The sequence below is a fragment of the Podarcis muralis genome, chromosome 2 (genome assembly GCF_964188315.1).
Source record: "Podarcis muralis chromosome 2, rPodMur119.hap1.1, whole genome shotgun sequence".
In the NCBI taxonomy this organism is placed as follows: domain Eukaryota; kingdom Metazoa; phylum Chordata; class Lepidosauria; order Squamata; family Lacertidae; genus Podarcis; species Podarcis muralis.
This window is the reverse complement of record NC_135656.1, coordinates 11365953-11385347: the sequence shown is the minus strand read 5'-3', so window position 1 is coordinate 11385347 and position 19395 is coordinate 11365953. Positions and strand designations below refer to the sequence as shown.

The window sequence follows — 19395 nt, the reverse complement described above, 5'->3', positions numbered from 1 at the left end:
TCAAACAGAGAATTCTTAGACTTTAGTCCTGTATATGCACTTAACTGAGAGGAAATCCCACTGAGAACAGTGGAACTTTCTTCCGAGTTAACATGGATTGCCCTGTCTTTTAAACAGATTCATCAGTGAATTGCAGGGACCCCTTCTTCAGCCTGTTGCCCCCCCCAACCCCCACCTCTTCTTAACAGGATTGTTTGCAGTGTCAAAGCCTGGTTTAAGAGAAAAGCAATCAGCAGCAGAAGGATTTGCCATCCCACTCCCACCCATCACTACCTGTCCTGAAATCACACCAGCAGCTTTATAGCCACCTGCCATTAGAAAGGTCTTCTGCAATCATATCTAACCTTCCTTTCCTCCATACTGGCCTAACTTGCAAGGATCAAGATTGGAGAACAGTTCATCCCATAAAAATCCCTAGCTCCTATCCCATCTTCCCTTTTAGCTAAGATTGCTGGGTTTTCCAACACCACTTGGGGGAATAAGCCACCCCCTGTATACAAAAAGAACCAAAAGTCCCAGTTATGAAGCACCACAGATGACCAAAGGAAATGCAAGTTGAGTGTGGGCAGACTTCCTTGGCCAATGTCCTGCAGATGGGCTTGTTTTCCATTCCCTTGACAGTAAGTAGCTGTTATGGAGGCAGAGGCATATGATGGGCTAGTTCAGTGGTTCTGAATTTTTTTGCAGTGGCAAAACCCAGTAGCAGGGCAGGGCAGGATTGTTGACCAGGCTTCCCAATGTCACTGCAAAGGGGAGGGGCAAGGCAGGGGGGAGCGTTGTGCCCACACCACACCAGTCTCACTGCTGCCTTGCTCTTCTAACTCTTGGTAACCAGCACAACACTGCCCTGCCTGCGCCACCTGCTAGCTGCTACTGATTTAACCCTTGGAAAGTGCAATGAGGGAAGGAAGGACGACAATTGCTTGAGTGGGGCACTTAATCTCTATGGCTTCAGCGCAGTGGAAATCACAATTTGTGTATGCTTATCCGTTATTGCAACACTTTCCCCACCAGAACCTCATGGACTACTTCACAGAACCCCAGGGTTCTGCAGAGCTATTTTAGAAATGCTGGGCTGGTTTATAAGGTGGCCAGTGGTTAGGTAACATAACGGAAGCAAGTGCTAAAGCTTGTAAGCTAGAGTAAAGACTAGGATGGTGCCTCCATAAGGTTTCAATGTCTCTTCCTTTTGCAGACCTCCACAGCGGGTACCAAAGGGGACTTCCTGCTTATAAGTGACCACTTGATTGAACTAGTCACCCGGCTCCACCAGACCGTGCTGGAAGCTACAAAGCAAAAACTAAAGCTCCAAGTGGCTGATGAGTAAGACAAGAGAGTTAGCAGTAGGCGGAAAGGGGAGGGGGAGATTTGGACCAAGCACTGGTGCTCTTGTTTAGGAGTTTGTCCAAAGCATCATAAGGACATAGGAAGCTGCCTTATCCCGAATCAGACCATTAGTCAATCTAGTTCAGTACTGTCTACATTGACTGATAGCAGCTTTCCAGGGTTTCATGCACGGGACATACCCAACTTTATCAGGAGGTGCTGGGAACTGAATGCTCTGCCTCTTGAGCTATGGCCCTTCTGCAAATTCATCTTCCTTTTCCAGAGAGAACCACCATGTTATTTGACAGGCTGTGAGGGATTATTCTTTTTCTGCAGGGGGGAATGGGAAGAATGCTGAAAGACTGTGTTGATCCACAGAAACACAGATCTACCGATGTTTAACTGGCATCTGTGCTGGCGATATACCAAAACCAAAGGCAGAGAAAATATATATCTATTTGGTAGTGGTGAAACCATCTCCATCTTCATTTATAACTTTCCTTCCAGGAAGGTCAGAGACTATTTTTTTAAAATGAAAGCTCAGAGCCTGCGCCCTCTTCCCGTACAGGCCTCAGCTCTGGAGTGAGTGCTCCAGTTGTACCCCTGATAATGTGGCCTTGTTTCTACCAAATAATCCTACTTCTACCAGAGAATCCTGGGAACTGTAGTTTGTTAAGGGTGCTGGAAATCAAACCATTGTGAGGGGCAAACTACAGTTCCCAATATCCTTTGCAGGGAGTCACATGCTTAAATGTATCGTCTGATAGCTGTGGCTGATGGGACTTGTAGTACAAACCTCAAGGACTTGTTCATGCAAGTTGCTGCAATGTTTTTCTCCGTTAATTTTTTTTACATAAATGTATTTATAAATTTGTTTAAAACCGCATAACTCCAAATACAGTGGCTAAGGTTCCACTGTGATTTTTCTGCAACACTTTTGTTTTCAAACTGGTTTAACCTTGCTGCAGTGTCTTCGAATTTCCTCCGTTCTTAGCCATTTCTGTTTAGTTTGGTTTGGTGTCTGAAACACTAGAAAACAAGCTCAAGTGCTACTGTGAAGAGCAGGTGTATCTTTTAACATGAGATTCCTTTGGTCATCTACAGGTTCCTGGTGAAGTTCAAGCAAAGCAGCATCACTGTCAAGGTGGTAGAGACAGCTGAGAAGCAGGGGGCAGCGCCCATCTGCAGAAAGAAAGGCAGCCATCGAATGGAGGTGTTAGTCCACTGAGGAGAATCTGGACAGAAGGATACTGCCTGTCCAGAGGGAACGACAATGGACTCCTGGGGGCCTTTGGAAGTGGGAATTTGTGACTCAAGATTTGGCTCACTGGCAGCTTCAATATTCTTGGTCTCTCACATCCCACCTCAGGGGCAGCTATCTGAAAGCTTTCAATAATCAATAACACATGCCAGTTTCCCCATTTGGCATAGGTGCCAATGACAAATGGTCCCTGTGCTACAACTGACCTCTTCAGAAATGGCCACTCCTCCTCTCTTCTTTAGAAGCCTTACCTCTTATTTAACTGGAGAACATAGAGTGAGCACCAGGAAAACACACCAGTGAAATGAAATGCCGTTTCCCCCTAATTTAAAGCCTCTTTACTTAGGCCCTGGGCTAGAGGGGAACCTGTGGCCCTCCAGATGTTGATAACAGGGAACTGCAGTCCGGCAACATCTGGGGAGCATCAGGTTCCCAGCACATGACCTACAGAATCTTGGAATGCTTTTAAAAACAACAACCTCAAATCTGTTTTCTTAAAGGTGTGGCCAGGAGCTTCTCTTGGAGTGAGTTTGAACAGCTCTCTGAAACTCCTTTCTACACACTGTGTTTCATCAGACCAAATGTCATCCTTCAAAATACCTCTGCGCTTCTGATTTATTACTAGTAACAGAAAGTAATCACAACCAATGAAGTACATAGCTTTTTAAAAATCTCCACCACCATCTTGAATTCATCCCAAGTGAGCAGTTTTTTGAATCCCCAACCTGGAATGATACTAGATGTGCTTTTGTTTTGCTAATAGACCCTGAAGATCAGCTTCAAGAATCTAGACCAGGGGTCTGCAACCTTTAAGACAAAAAGAGCCACTTGGACCGAAGAAAAAACAACTGGGAGCCGCAAAACCATTGCGACATTTAAAACAGTGGGGAGTGTCGGGGCACACAATGCGCCTCCTCCCCTCGCTAGTATCCGCCCCGGAGCCGCGGCAAAGGTGTAAAAGAGCCACATGCGGCTCCAGAGCTGCAGGTTGCTGACCCCTGATCTAGACAGTAAAGACCCAGAAGAACATTAAACAAGCTTTCAGGGTTAAATGTGTCCAATAGCTCAACTCCAAGCATTTGTAGGTTCTCGCCAAACCTTGCACAGAAGCTGCCAGAGCATGTGCAGGTAGCTGTAATATTCCCCCCTTAAATAAAGTTATGTATTTTAAATCTTCTAACTCCAAACAGCTGAGTTTACATTGTGTTCTATTATTTATTCTGCAACATTTCAATTGTAACATTGATTTAAAGCAGCTGCAACATTTTGGAGTTTCCTTTTCCAATCATCATCAACAAGAACATCATTTTCATTTGATCCAAAGTGAACTGCTGTTTGAATGCCCTCACCAGCCTGGGAATGATATACCTTAGTGTAGTTTCCCATTGTGTCCTTGTGCTGCTTGATTCATACTTTTGCTTTGATTGGATGAAACTGGATGGGGATTGGAGCTATATACGTTAAAGGGGGGATAATTTGAGCAATTAATGATAAAAGACAAACTTTTTCCTGCAGTTCAGCCTCCTCCTCACCATTCAGCTCAGCTGTTGCCAGGTCTGCTGAACAGTACAAGGGCAGGGAAAGTTTCAAATTTTTCCTCCCCATCTCACGGGTCTGATGGAAACTTGCCTCCTATATGAGCATAGGAAAAAGCTTAATAGCAGTAAGTGGTCAAGCACCATGGGACTTGCAGATTTAACAGCTGAGGAAGGTTACCCAGACAGGAGGAAAGAAAGACTTGGAGACAAATGCCTTCCTGGCCTGCAAAGAGACTGCTGCAGGAGTAGGCCTCAAATCCTTCAGCTGAACCATATTTTGGCCTCTGCAGCCTTTCCTTGCCTGTCTTCTAGTGATACATGAGCAGGCCTCAAACTTTTCAGTTTGCGCCATGTCTTCCTGGCTACATGAAACGTCAGTCTTCTTCTGTCAGGTGCCACTGGGTAAGTAGGTCACTGCTCCTGGATCCTATTTTTTTAAAAATTAAATTATTATTATTATTATTTAAATACTGCCCTATACCCAGGGGTCTTAGGGCAGTTCACAGAATAAAATCAAGATATAAAACCACAAAATACCTAGTAAAAATAAAAACAGTAACCCAGTACCACCCCCACCCCCCACACAAAAACATATTTTAAAAGGGCATAGGATGTAAGTCAACCAAATGGCTGGTTAAAGAGGAACGTTTTTGCCTGGTGCCTAAAGGTGTATAATGATCCTCTTAGCGCCTCTGGGTAGTACCTGCAATAAGGCTCTGAATGCGTGTTAGGCCAAGAACATCTGATAAGGGGCCTCACTCCCTGGTTCCTAACCAAGCCGTGTTTTAGATGCTACATACTTGATACTCATTTCAACTGGGAGTTTCGTTTGTGATTGTGATTGCTTAATAATAATAATAATAATAATTTATTTATACCCCGCCCATCTGGCTGAGTTTCCCCAGCCACTCTGGGCGGCTCCCAATCAAGTGTTAAAAACAGTACAGCAGTAAATATTAAAAACTTCCTTGAACAGGGCTGCCTTCTGATGTCTTAAGAAAAACCCTTAGTGGATTGCACTCTCAATTGCAAAATATGTGCTCTTGTGGGAGAGAGAGGGAAGGGAAGGTTTAAAACTGTCCTTGTAAGCCCCCTCGTGCGGTTCTGCTGACTGGAGAACAGTTGAGAGAGGTGAAAAGGGAACTGAATTGCATAAGAGCTTGATATTTATCTGTACTGTAGTTCCCTTTCCTGCTGTTTGACTGATCCATGGACCAGTATGTTGTAGGCCACATAAGGTTAGGCAATGGGCAACAATTAGCCCAAGGACTGTAAATTGCAGACTCGGTCAAGGAAAGGCATGCTAATTACAGACTATGCATACTGACAAGATAATGTTCCTATTGCTCAATGTACACAATGCAGTCAACCTTTGCAGATTTCCCCACAGCCTGTTGGAGTTAAATATCTGTATCCAGAATTGTGAACAAGCACATTGTCCATGAGGCCTGGGGAATGTGCACAATGACCAGTTGTAGTGCACGTTAACCACTCACAAGTGTGTGTGAACGCATGATGTGAAGCTGGAATCACACTGTGGAGGACAGACCTAGCATGGCCGCCATTTAAGCGTGGTTAAATTCCTTGCCTTTAAAGAACCAGTCAATAAGCTACAAATGTAGAAATGGTTTCAATAGGAAGCTTCCACCAAAGGATTTTAGACAGAACAGCAGATTGGGAGCTCCTCCAACAACCCATTGATTCACCATTCATCCTGTTCTGCTTTTTTTGTGGGGTGTTTACACATCACCCTATTAGTCATTTGTCATCCCACACTCTTCAGTGCATTTCGCTGTTGCTTTTCAACCCACTCTCTCAAGCTACAAAGACTTAAAAGGGGACATTTGCCAGGGGCCTTAAAGCTAGAGAAATTGTTTGACTTGGCCCAAGGGTAGGTTTTCTTGAGAGACAGAGCCCAGAATACTACCACCACACCTGTACCTGTTAGAAGAGATGGGGAGAGGAAACAGACAATAGCTAAGGAAGCACTAGAAGGGGTGGTCCAGCTTCCCCCCCTGCTAACTGGAAAAGGAAACTACCGTAGGTGTCACCTGGCTTTGGATATAGTTCAGAAACAAGGCTTCATTGCAGCAAGAGAAGGAGACATCTCACAAACAATAATAAAAGGAGTCTATTAAACATTTTTATTTTTTACTGAAAAAGAGGTTCTACTTTCCAGCCCCTCCCACACTTAACAATCACTCTAAAAGCTCTGTGCTGGTTTGGGGTAAGAGCGGGTCATTATCCAGTGTGGCAGCCATGTTGGCATGTAGCTCATAGGGATAAAAAACAGCTTGGCATCCCAGCCGGCTGAATAGCGAGTACGGGGGTACACAGATGTCAGAGCGTGCTCCATGCAGTCGGTAACCAGAGAGAGGTTGGGATTGCAGTCTTTTTGCATCTTAATGGTTGAATCAAGCACTATTGGAACAAGAGAAAGAGGCCAGAAGCTGGTCAGTCACCTTTGAATACCATTAGTGTGGACTAATTCCATCACAACCCTATGCTTACACACACACCCCTCCGGAATACAAATTGCCCTGTCCCTGTTCACGCCATACACCCACAGTTAAGCTATCAAATACAGATTAGCACACCTAGAAGCCTTTGCACTAATTTGTTAAGCAGAATCAAATTCAAGACAACAGGAAGGTAGTACTCACTATGATTTAAGTAAGGCTCCCCATATGCTTTCTTGGTCTCCTCTGGGACCTGCTTCCAGAGGCTATTGAAGTTGTCTGACAATATCTTCTCATTTGTGATAGCCGTTCGAAAGTAGCCTGGTTCTATTATACAGACCTTTACTCCAAAGGCGTCAAGCTCGAGCCTGGAGAAGGGAAAAGGGAAGGAATAGTTGCCTTCTGTACCAGTAGCCCATAGGATAGAGATGTGAAGAGGATAAGAACATGATATATAGGAAAGCCCTTTTAGATCAGGCAAATGGTCCATCTGGTCCTGCACCCTGTTTTCCCAACAGTGGCCAGTGAATTTCATCTGAGGACGGCACACAGCAACTCCTGTCACTAGTTTGGCAGATACGCTGATGAGCCCTTTTGACAGTTCTTTTGGCTACACAGCGATCACTCTGGGAGAACGGAACTCACTATTGTTATATAGGACGATTAAGAAAACAACTACTTTAGAAGGTAAAGGAAAGGGCTATTGACAAGATCATAGGAGAAGTGGCCTTATTCTGAATGAGATTATTGCTCCATCTAACTTAATATTGTCTGTGCTGACTGGTAGCAACATGACAAGGGGAAGGAGTGCTCAAATGCGTGCATGCCTGGTTCACAACAGCAGTTGCATGTGCCCACAGGTCAAAAAAGATTGGAGGGGCTTCTTTAAATCCTCCCTGACTTGTCCTCACCAGACTCTCCCATCAGACCTGGGAGAGCTTTGCAAAAGCCTGCTTTTCACACATGCCAGAGGCCTTAGAAAGTGGTGGAGACCAGGAATCAAGCAAAAACTACAGACTGGCTAGCAAGCCAAGACTGTAGGCCCTGTTTCTGCCCCAGAGCGAGGCTCATTTGTATGTTGTCTTATTAAGGCCAAGATATGATAATCTGAAGGCAACCATTGTGAAAAGAGGCTAGCTTGCTCCTCTGCAAGTACCAGATCTGTTGAGTTCCACAAACACTGAGTGACGAAAGCTGAATTCTGCAAACGTCGTATGTCAGTTCCGGTTTTTGTTTTTTAAAAAACATTTTCTGGCACAGGCTGGTTTGCACAATGTCACCCCCCCCCCCCGGCAGAAAATGTCTCCTTGGACTGACAAGGAGTTGCAGCCAATGCCACGAGAAAAGACATCAACCTGCAGCAGTTACCTGAGGCTGTCAGAGAAAGCCTCCACCCCGTATTTTGATGGACAGTAGCCACCACCGAACAGGGATATCCTCCCCATTATGCTGGCAACATTGACAATCCTCCCTTTGGCTCTTCTTATCAAAGGTAACATGTGTATGGTTACATCAACCACACCAAGCAAGTTTATGTCTATGATCTTCTTGAAGTCCTCCTTGGTCAGCCACTCATTGGGGGCAGTTGGGACTGAAATGCCAGCATTGTTCACCAATCCCCAAAGGCCTGAGGAGAAAAAAAACCAGGAGATCAGGTACAGAACAGAGCCCCATCCAGACAGACACACCTCCTGAGCACCTTCTCTTACTCTCTGCAAAGCACAAGTTGACCAATACAGACTCTGAATACAAAGCAGAGATGGGTTCGTCCACACCATACATTTAAAGCACACGTAAAACACAGAGAATTGTGGGAACTGTAGTTCCCCTGCACAACTCACAGCACCCTTAGCAAACTGTAGCGTCCAGGATTCTTTGGGGGAAATCCATGGGTTTCAAATGTACGGTGTAGGTGTCACCCTGAAGAGAATCCACTGTCTCCACGGGTGCCGCCGTACTGGTGACTCCAGGTTTATAGTAGGACTGAGAAGATGAAGCTTCAAAGCACTAGGGTCACCGGATAGTCTAGTTATCGTCTCTCAACCTAAACCACAGCTGGTGGCCCTCCGGCCTGCTTGCCTAATAAACCCTGTACCATACTGACCCGCAAGGCCCTTTTACCAAAGCCCCACCCACCCAACATCATGTAACACATCATTTCTGACAGAAAGGCATCACGCTGCAAAGAAAGGATCGGGTCTACACACAAAGAAAACATCCTAGCCATCCTTTCCAGGCCCAGCTTTAATTAAAGCTGGGATTGCAGAGGATGACTCTCCATTTGAAACTGCAGCTGCAAAAGGAGAATCTTAAGCTGCTTTCTCTGCCCAAAGCAGTGTTTGAATTCAGCACTGAGTTCATCCATTCATTTTAGTAACATAAAAAGGTAAAGGTACCCCTGCCCGTATGGGCCAGTCTTGACAGACTCTAGGGTTGTGCGCCCATCTCACTTAAGAGGCCGGGGGCCAGCGCTGTCCGGAGACACTTCCAGGTCACGTGGCCAGTGTGACAAGCTGCATCTGGCAAGCCAGCGCAGCACACGGAACGCCGTTTACCTTCCCGCCAGTAAGCGGTCCCTATTTATCTACTTGCACCCGGGGGTGCTTTCGAACTGCTAGGTTGGCAGGCGTTTAGTAACATATATACTGCTTAATATAATGAAATCTCTATAAACGGTTCACTCAATTTAGAAATCACAAGCAAAAAGTCAGTACATGGTATCAAAATAAAATAAGAATCCAGTAAAACGTTGAGCAAAACTTTAAAACAGAAATACTGAAATTATGTTAGAACTGTTAGAACGCTACAAAGAAAATACATAGTGAGCCATGTTCAAACCCTAAACAATGATTAATCTAAACTACTGGCCATTGAAACAAGCCAGCTTCCCCACCCATGGTTTGAACTTGGGCTCATTTCAAACAAATCATAGTTAAGATTGCCTCTGACCTACACACCTGAGATTAATTTCCAACAAGTTTTTTTTTCCTTTTGAGGTGAGGGGACCAGTGCACCCAGCTTGGGGAGGGTCCCAAGGGATAGCTAGAGAAGGCTGGAAGGCCAACTATCACATTGCTCAACAAGTCACATATCACATAAGGCACATCTATCACATTGCTCAACAAGTGCAGACTGCCAGGTGTGTGGCATTATAGATAAGATAATGTTGTTGGAGTGAGGTTAAACAACAACAACAGAGACCCTGGTCAGACGGGCAAATCTTGGGCCACAGTCACCATCTCCCAGCCTAATCCACCCCGCAAGGATGACAACACTTTCCAGAAAGAACACCAAATCATGCTGCTGCAGATTCAGAGCGCCTTGCCCTAACCTTTGTCTCCCACAATGCCTTTTGCCCACTTTGCTGCTCGGGCCACGCTTTCCGTTTGGGTCACGTCCAAGAGGGTGGTCTGCAGCCGTTCCGATGTGGCTTCTTTCAGCTTTTCTGCCCCCGGCTGCGTGAGGCAAGCTGCCAGGACACGGATTCCCCGAGCATCCAGTTTCCTGGCCAACAAGTTTCCAAACCCGGAATCGCAGCCAGTGATGAAAACATACTTCTCCGTCAGGTTGCCCAAGATTTGCTGCTCACGGTACCGTCGGAACAGGAAATAAAGACCCAGCAGAGCCGCCACATAGAGCCACATGGCCAAAGACTGCTGCAGCTGGAAAAGAAGAAGGTGGTTTATCAAATATTGGCTTATTGTAGGCAGTGGTGGTAGTAGGAGAAACATAGGAAGCCACTTATACTGAGTCAGACCACTGGGTCCATCTAGCACAGTATTGTCTGCACTGACTGGCAGAGGCTTTCCAGAATTTTGGACAGGCTTCATTTCCCAGCCCTATATGAAGATGCTGGGGTTCCAGCCTGGGACCTTCTGATGCAAAATGGATGGTTTACCACTGCTCTGTGGCTCTTCCTCATCTCTCAAATTGCTGGCGTAGGAGACAGAGCAGAACCCTCAGGCTGAATCTCCCCCCTGCCCTGAACTCGCTAGGGCTGGGCGATATATCAATATATCATCCAAAACCGGTTTGAAGCTATCATGCTATCGGTTTCATAATTTTTGACCTGGCAATATATTGTGAATCATGATGTGTGTGAGAGAGATATGCAAAACTCACGATGCAGGAAAAACCGTGAAGCCAGCCAATGCCTCTACATAGGTCCTTATTTCAGACCTTGTGAGGTTTCAGCATACAGTCGTACCTTGGTTTTCGAACAGAATGCATTCTGGGAGTCTGTTTGAATTCCGGAACTGTTCGAAGCAGCTTCCGATAGGCTGCAGGAGCATCCTGCAGCCAATCGGAAGCCGCGCCAGACGTTTGGCTTCCGAAAATCCCTCAAAAACTGGAACACTCACTTCCGGTTTTCGATCATTCGGGAGCCAAAATGTACGAGTTCCAAGGTACAACTGTAGTACTGTATTGCACTTAATAGTACACAATAAGGGCTTTTTTTTTTCTAGAAAAGGAGGGGGAGCATACAGCCAAAGTTGTTTTTTAGGGGAGGACCTTTTAAAAAAAAAAATTAAAAAAGCTTCTCTTCTGCACCCATTTGTCCCACCGGTGCAGTAAAAATACAATCTGCTGACCTTTAAAGCCCTAAACGGCCTTGGTCCTTTATACCTGAAGGAGCGTCTCCATCCCCATCGTTCAGCCCGGACACTGAGATCCAGCGCCGAGGGCCTTCTGGTGGTTCCCTCACTGCGAGAAGTGAGGTTACAGGGAACCAGACAGAGGGCCTTCTTGGTAGTGGCGCCCACCCTGTGGAACACCCTCCCTTCAGATGTGAAGGAAATAAACAGCTATCCTATCTTTAAAAGACATCTGAAGGCAGCCCTGTTTAGGGAAGTTTTTAATATTTAATGCCGTACTGTTTTTAACATTTGACTGGGAGCCGCCCAGAGTGGCTGGGGAAGCTCAGCCAGATGGACGGGGTATAAATAATAAATTATTATTATTATTATGCCGCCAACCTCCGCCTCGTTGCCCCAATTGCCGTGCCACCCGCTTCGTCCGCCACATAGCCATTAGCGCTGTGCCAGGGAATGGCACTGCAACGCTACAGAGGTGCCGGAACTCAGTTCTGGTGAGTTCCAGCTGAAAAAAAGCCCCGCTCGCAATACAGTGGTACCTGGGGTTAGATATGCTTCAGGTTACATACGCTTCAGGTTACAGACTCCGCTAACCCAGAAATAGTACCTCAGGTTAAGAACTTTGCTTCAGGATGAGAACAGAAATCGTGCTCCGGCGGCGCGGCGACAGCAGGAGGCCCCACTAGCTAAAGTGGTGCTTTAGGTTAAGAACAGTTTCAGGTTAAGAACGGACCTCTGGAACGAATTAAGTACGTAACCAGAGGTACCACTGTACTTGGGTGTTGCCCTGACATATCTGTCTATGCTAATCTAGTGTAACCATCCACTTTTGTGACATGTTAGTGATGTAGCAATGATGTATTGATGATGCTGTGCGAACTGTATTCTGGGATATGGTGACAAAGTTTTAAAAGTGAATGTCACCCCATGCTCAGGGTTCGTACTGCTGTTTGAACCTGTTGCGCAACAATAAAGGATCTAAGTCTACTGATTGCTGTTTTGCTCCAAATTACCTGGCTGGAATTTCCTTCTTTTACTGACCACATGGACCCGCGGGGGACTTGTACCCCGGCGAGCTGGGCTCTTGAGTAGTCTCTCAACCCAGATCTTTCTTTCTTTCTTTCTTTCTTTCTTTCTTTCTTTCTTTCTTTCTTTCTTTCTTTCAGTACTTAACCCGAGGTACTACTTTATTTAGCTGGTGAGATATGCTATCGCCAGGGACGCGGGTGGCGCTGTGGGTAAAAGCCTCAGCGCCTAGGGCTTGCCGATCGAAAGGTCGGCGGTTTGAATCCCCGCGGCGGGGTGCGCTCCCGTTGCTCGGTCCCAGCGCCTGCCAACCTAGCAGTTCGAAAGCACCCCCGGGTGCAAGTAGATAAATAGGGACCGCTTACCAGCAGCTTTGTCACGCTGGCCACATGACCCGGAAGTGTCTGCGGACAGCGCTGGCCCCCGGCCTCTTGAGTGAGATGGGCGCACAACCCTAGAGTCTGGCAAGACTGGCCCGTACGGGCAGGGGTACCTTTACCTTTACCTTTATATGCTATCGCCTAGCCCTAGAATTTGCTAGGTAAAATTTGGTCAGCCACTTTCATCATCTGATATGCTAACACATACTATTTACAGGTTTTTTGTAAGGATTTCAAAATGTTAACTACTGCTGCATTGATTCCCCACCTTTCTTGCAAGGAGATCAAGGCAGCGTAACTGGTTCTTCTCCTCTCCTGCATGATTTTAATCTCACAATGACTTTAAGAGGTTGAGGGACAATTGATTGGCCCAAGGCCACTTTAAAGCTATGTGGCAAAGTCAGTAATTGAACCCATATCGCCCTCAGCCCTCCTCTGACAAGTCTGACTACTTCATTATGCCAGCTCAAAAGCTTTGTTTGCCTGTTACTGGCCAAGCAGAGCAAGGGCTGCTGTTTCAAAGACACTGTTCTCCATTTGAAATGCAAAGCAACAGCTATGCCAAAGCACTTTCCCCCAATTAGGTCAGGGATAGTACTGTGAGCTAGTTCAAGAATGCTAGTTCAAATATTTACCAGTGGCAACCAAATAGCATGTCTTTCCATCTCATAATGAAACACTATTTTTCATAGTAACCACCACTCCTTGCTCCTTGAAATTTCTGTCCACTACACCATGTGATCCTATATATCTCTACTGAGACGCAAGTCTCATTAAGCTTACTGTCTCTCAGGATGCTTCCAGATTGTAGCTATTTTGTGATTGGATTGCTTCCGGACAACCTGTTTATTGAGCATTCATCCTCATTTGTTTCCAGGGGGTGAAGTGACACCAGCTGTTTCTTGAGAGTTCATTCAGATTGAGAAGGTTCTACATGTCTCACAAGGGACATGGGTGGCGCTGTGGGTTAAACCACAGAGCCTAGGACTTGCCAATCAGAAGGTTGGTGCTTCAAATCCCCGTGACGGGATGAGCTCCTGTTGCTCGGTCCCTGCTCCTGCCCACCCAGCAGTTTGAAAGCACGTCAAAGTGCAAGTAGATAAATAGGTACCACTCTGGGGGGAAGGTAAACGGCGTTTCCGTGCGCTGCTCTAGTTCACCAGAAGCGGCTTAGTCATGCTGGCCACATGACCTGGAAGCTGTACGCCGGCTCCCTCGGCCAATAAAGCGAGATGAGCGCCGCAACCCCAGAGTCGGCCACAACTGGACCTAATGGTCAGGGGTCCCTTTATCTTTATATGTCTCACATCGGCAGTGGGTGCACCCTCTTTTTACTTTGCACCCTCCTTGCTTGCTTCTCTGATGTGGCCAGGAAGAGGGACCCAACTGGTTGCCATGCTGGCTAGTGGCGCAATCCCACTGCCCTTCACTGGGAGCCAGTCCCAGCTCCTGCTGGCTGAAGCTGTACCTGGCAATCTCAACCTATTCGAGTCTCCTCCTCCTAGCAAATCCTCTTTCCTTGAACCCTAGCCTCCCCATTTCATCTTATTTGGGGCCTTTTATATTCTCGCCCTGTCCATCTCCCTCTCTGCGCTTCTGTAAAACATGCTTTTCTCAACAGCATTCTAGGACTACCCTGTAATGCAGAGAACAGTGAGATTTTTGGCACCTTGCAACACAATCCTATCCATATCTACTCAGGCATAAGTCCTATTCCTTGAGGAATAAGCCCTATTGCGCCCAGTGAATCGTGCCTAGGGCTCCACTGTCAAATGGTATCTTGCACTTTCGCACCTACAGTCATACCTCGGATTGAAGTTGATTCAGGTTGAGCGCTTTCAGGTTGCGCTCCGCGGTGACCTGGAAGTAACGGAACGTGTTACTTCTGGGTTTCGCAGCTCATACATGCGCAGACGGTCAAAATGACGTCACGCACATGCGTGGAAGCGGCGAATCGTGACCTGTGCACGCATAGACGCGCAGCCGTGGCTTGCATTCGCTTCAGGATGCGAACAGGGCTCCACTGTACTTGGAAGATGAGTCACTTAAAGGCCATTTCTAGGGTGGCATGGTTGGAAGGAAGAGCACTTCAGGAAAAGGGTTGGGGGGCAGGTGGAGGGCCAGGGAAACCAGTCAGGCAATCTGAAACAGAGATCTCCACGTCCTCTCTGCCCACTGGCATGGACAGATGAGAGGCACACACACAAAAAGTTTCAGCTGGTAAAGTGTACACACCTTCAGATCTTAATTTCTCTCATTAGGTTGTTGTGAAGGTAAAACAAATACAATTATTCTGAAGGAGGCCTCTTGTGGTGTAGTGAAGTGAAACTGTTTTCCCAGCTCCCTCTGTCCCCCAGAGATGTTTCTGTTAGTGTACAACCTTGCCTAGAGACAAATTAGGCGTGGCTTTGGACTCCAATTTGTGCGAAGCTGGTTCCAGAAGCAATGCCTCAGACAGTGGTCATTTGTAATAAAATACTGGATATGTAAGCATTTACAGTAGGTAAAGGTAAAGGTACCCCTGACCATTAGGTCCAGTCGCGGACGACTCTGGGGTTGCGGCGCTCATCTCGCTCTATAGGCTGAGGGAGCAGGTGTTTGTCCGCAGACAGCTTCTGGGTCATGTGGCCAGCATGACTAAACCACTTCTGGCGAACCAGAGCAGGGCACAAAAACGCCGTTTGCCTTCCCGCCGGAGCGGTACCTATTTATCTACTTGCACTTTGACGTGCTTTCGAACTGCTAGGTTGGCAGGAGCAGGGACCGAGCAACAGGAGCTCACCCCGTTGTGGGGATTCAAACCACTGACCTTCCGATCAGCAAGCCCTAGGCTCTGTGGTTTAGACCACAGTGCCACCCAGTATTAAACGGGTGAAAAACCCAGCAAACCCAGCAAGTATAAACATCTTTGTAAACACACCCTTGACCTATACGACTGACTAACAGATTAGATTTCACAAGGTCCATAGTTCGGCAACAAGCACAAGGCTACTGCCCCATAAAAACACCTGAAAGCCACTTTAGGATGTGTGTAAAGCACATTAGGATGTGTTTAAAGCACATTTAAAGCACATTATGATGTGTTTAAAGCACATTCTCCCCACCCCACCCCACAAAAAAAAAATCTGCACCCTGTAGTTCACCTGGCACAGAGTTGTCATTCCCAGGAAGCAGTGCTTTTCAAACTTGGGTCTACAGCTGTTTTGGGACTACTATTCCCATCATCCCTGAGCACTGGTCAGGCTAGCTAGGGATGATGGGAGTTGTAGTCCAAAAAAAGGAGACCCAAGTTTGGAAAGCACTGCCAAGAACCCTTAGCAAAACTGCAGTAACTCTTTGGGGGGGGGGTAGCATGAGCTTTAAAGATCTAATGTGTACACAGCCCGAACAGCAGAGCTGCAACCCTTCGGCTAAGAACTCGCGAACCTTGCAAGCAAGCCCAGTGTGAACTCAGTTCAGGGGCGAGTAGATGCCAATCGTGATAGCAACCGTTTCGAGGCCGTCAATTCCCAGCGAATTGACGGCCTCGCCGATTCACCGTCTTGCATTTGTCTGCTCTCGAGACTTTGGGGATCCACTGCGCTCTGCCTCCTCCCTGCCCCTCTAACCCTTCTGCAAACTCCACCGCGACGTTGCAAACAAGTACCTTGGAGCGCTTCCCGAAAAGCAGGTGAAACAGCTCGCGGCAACTCGAAGCTCTTACCCGCTGTTTCTCCGCTGAGCACTTGTAGAAATCCGGGACTCTTTGCAGTCAAAACGGATTTATGGGGAGGCAAGCGCAGCCAAGGCCCGCCCATTTCTAGCCCGGGGAGAAAAACAAGAGAGGGAGGAGAGTGGGAAGGGGTTTTGTAAGTTTAATGCTGGAGTCAGCCTGGCTGCAATGGGTGCAGTTTCGTTTGAGTAAACGTGCGTGAGGTCATCGTGCCGTTAAGATAAGTGGGGAGGGATTTCCGCCAAAAACAAAACAAAACACGGAGGCCGTAACATATGTGAGTAAAACTGTTGCGGCTTTTGTAGAATCATAGAATAGAATCATAGAGTTGGAAGAGACCACAAGGGCCATCGAGTCCAACCCCCTGCCAAGCAGGAAACACCATCAGAGCACTCCTGACATATGGTTGTCAAGCCTCTGCTTAAAGACCTCCAAAGAAGGAGACTCCACCACACTCCTTGGCAGCAAATTCCACTGTCAAACAGCTCTTACTGTCAGGAAGTTCTTCCTAATGTTTAGGTGGAAGCTTCTTTCTTGTAGTTTGGATCCATTGCTCCGTGTCCGCTTCTCTGGAGCAGCAGAAAACAACCTTTCTCCCTCCTCTATATGACATCCTTTTATATATTTGAACATGGCTATCATATCACCCCTTAACCTCCTCTTCTCCAGGCTAATCTCAGGCTGCTCTCAGCTGATCTCAGGCTGCTAAACAAAGCATGTGCCAAAGAATGCTCCAACTACCGCACAGTTGCACTCATTTCACACGCTAGCAAGGTTATGCTTAAAATTCTACAAGGAAGGCTCAAGTAGTACGTGGACCGAGAACTCCCAGAAGTGCAAGCTGGATTTCGAAGGGGCAGAGGAACCAGAGACCAAATTGCAAACATGCGCTGGATTATGGAGAAAGCTAGAGAGTTTCAGAAAGACATCTACTTCTGCTTCATTGACTATGCAAAAGCCTTTGACTGTGTCGACCACAGCAAACTATGGCAAGTTCTTAAAGAAATGTGAGTGCCTGATCACCTCATCTGTCTCCTGAGAAATCTCTATGTGGGACAAGAAGCTACAGTTAGAACTGGATATGGAACAACTGATTGGTTCAAAATTGGGAAAGGAGTACGGCAAGGCTGTATATTGTCTCCCTGCTTATTTAACTTATATGCAGAATTCATCATGCAAAAGGCTAGGCTGGGTGAATCCCTAGATTCATTAAGAATTAAGATTGCCAGAAGAAATATCAACAACCTCAGATATGCAGATGACACAACCTTGATGGCAGAAAGTGAGGAGGAATTAAAGAACCTTTTAATGAGGGTGAAAGAGGAGAGTGCAAAATATGGTCTGAAGCTCAACATCAAAAAAAGGAAGATCATGGCCACTGGGCCCATCACCTCCTGGCAAATAGAAGGGGAAGAAATGGAGGCAGTGAGAGATTTTACTTTCTTGGGCTCCATGATCACTGCAGATGGTGACAGCAGCCACGAAATTAAAAGACACCTGCTTCTTGGGAGAAAAGCAATGACAAACCTAGACAGCATCTTAAAAAGCAGAGACATCACCTTGCCGACAAAGGTCTGTATAGTTAAAGCTATGGTTTTCCCAGTAGTGATGTATGGAAGTGAGAGGTGGACCATAAAGAAGGCTGATCGCCGAAGAATTGATGCTTTTGAATTATGGTACTGGAGGAGACTCTTGAGAGTCCCATGGACTGCAAGAAGATCAAACCTCCAATTTCCCCCCCACCAAGGAGAAGTCAGCCCTGAGTGCTCACTGGAAGGACAGATCGTGAAGCTGAGGCTCCAATACTTTGGCCACCTCGTGAGAAGAGAAGACTCCCTGGAAAAGACCCTGATGTTGGGAAAGATGGAGGGCACAAGGAGAAGGGGACGACAGAGGACGAGATGGTTGGACAGTGTTCTCGAAGCTACCAGCATGAGTTTGACCAAACTGCGGGAGGCAGTGGAAGACAGGAGTGCTTGGCGTGCTCTGGTCCAGGGGGTCACGAAAAGTCGGACACGACTAAACGACTAAACAACAACAAGCAAAACATGCAGTTATGGAGACTCAAATGAGGCTGTGAACACGCAGCCATGTGTACTCTGCATCCAACGTGTTCCCACTGCTGGTGTGGGAAACAATGGTGCACACGATGTGAGCTACAATCCATATCTATCTTATAGGCTGCTGCTCCTTAGGAAATGCTGCATTTTGATGCTTACACTGTTGGGCAACTGCTGCAAGATCACGAGCTCACATTTGAAAGGCACTCAGAATTTGCAAAACAGCTGAAGCAACAGAGCAGAGAATGCAAACTGTAAGGAAGGCAAGACCCCATAGAAGTCCTGGGAATTCTTCAAAGTTCCACCACCACGCAAGGCCATGCAGAAGCCAACAAAACCGAGAGCTCTACATCAGGGGTCAGCAACCTTTTTCAGCCGCTGTCCCTCAGACCTTGTGGGGGGCCGGACTATATTTTTTTTGGGGGGGGGGGAATGAATTCCTATGCCCCACAAATAACCCATTTTAAATAAAAGCACATATTCTACTCATGTAAAAACACCAGGCAGGCCCCACAAATAACCCAGAGATGCATTTTAAATAAAAGGATACATTCTACTCATGTAAAAACATGCTGATTCCTGGACCGTCTGTGGGCCAGATTTAGAAGGCTATTGGGCTGCTTCCGGCCCCTGGGCCTTAGGTTGCCTACCCCTGCTCTAGATGGAAGCAAAGAGCTGAGGCAGTTGCTTCAGAGGCAGAATGGGAAGAGTGGCTGATTTCGATCAGAGTCCTAGCTCACCATTCATGAAAACTCCTCCTGCCAACATAAAGCCTCTTCAAGATGCTACAGTATGCTTTGTAGAATTTGCACATATAAAACATAACAGGGCGAACACTAGGACCCAGAAATAATCTGGAATATAAAAAGCAATGGAATATGGATCGCTAGGAAAGGTTTAGGTGAGTAAGCGCATTTGCAATAGGATATCGCTGGCTAACCCCCCCCCCCCCCCCCATGTGTGCTTGCACAAACTATTCTTTGGCATGCTGGCTGTTCTTGCACAGTGTTATCAGGTGACCCAAGGTGGTGGCGTGTG

At 46.8% G+C, this 19395-nt stretch overlaps 2 protein-coding genes across 5 annotated transcripts in view; one reads left to right on the top strand and one right to left on the bottom strand.

Annotated features, from left to right (window-relative positions):
* LOC114586197 (unconventional myosin-Ia-like) overlaps positions 1-3774 on the top strand; it is a 58371-nt gene extending 54597 nt beyond the window's left edge. For all 3 annotated transcript variants that reach the window (XM_028709279.2, XM_077923868.1, XM_028709289.2), the window contains 2 exons: positions 1196-1323; positions 2431-3774. In XM_028709279.2, the coding sequence (XP_028565112.2) occupies positions 1196-1323; positions 2431-2554 (252 nt within the window). In that variant the 3' untranslated portion in view covers positions 2555-3774. The remainder of the gene's footprint in view (positions 1-1195; positions 1324-2430) is intronic.
* A 2472-nt stretch (positions 3775-6246) lies between these two features.
* Positions 6247-16429, bottom strand: LOC114586186 (retinol dehydrogenase 16-like). Of its 2 annotated transcripts, none has more exons than XM_028709265.2 (5): positions 16289-16429; positions 9916-10246; positions 7953-8211; positions 6789-6952; positions 6247-6546 (listed from the first exon to the last, which is right to left on the bottom strand). In XM_028709265.2, exons 2-5 carry the CDS (start codon positions 10226-10228, stop codon positions 6329-6331), a joined length of 954 nt encoding a protein of 317 aa, XP_028565098.1. In that variant the 5' UTR covers positions 10229-10246; positions 16289-16429; the 3' UTR covers positions 6247-6328. The 2 variants fall into 2 exon arrangements, with proteins under 2 accessions (XP_028565098.1, XP_028565090.1); XM_028709257.2 differs by having other exon boundaries at positions 16232-16389.
* Positions 16430-19395: the final 2966 nt, after the last annotated feature.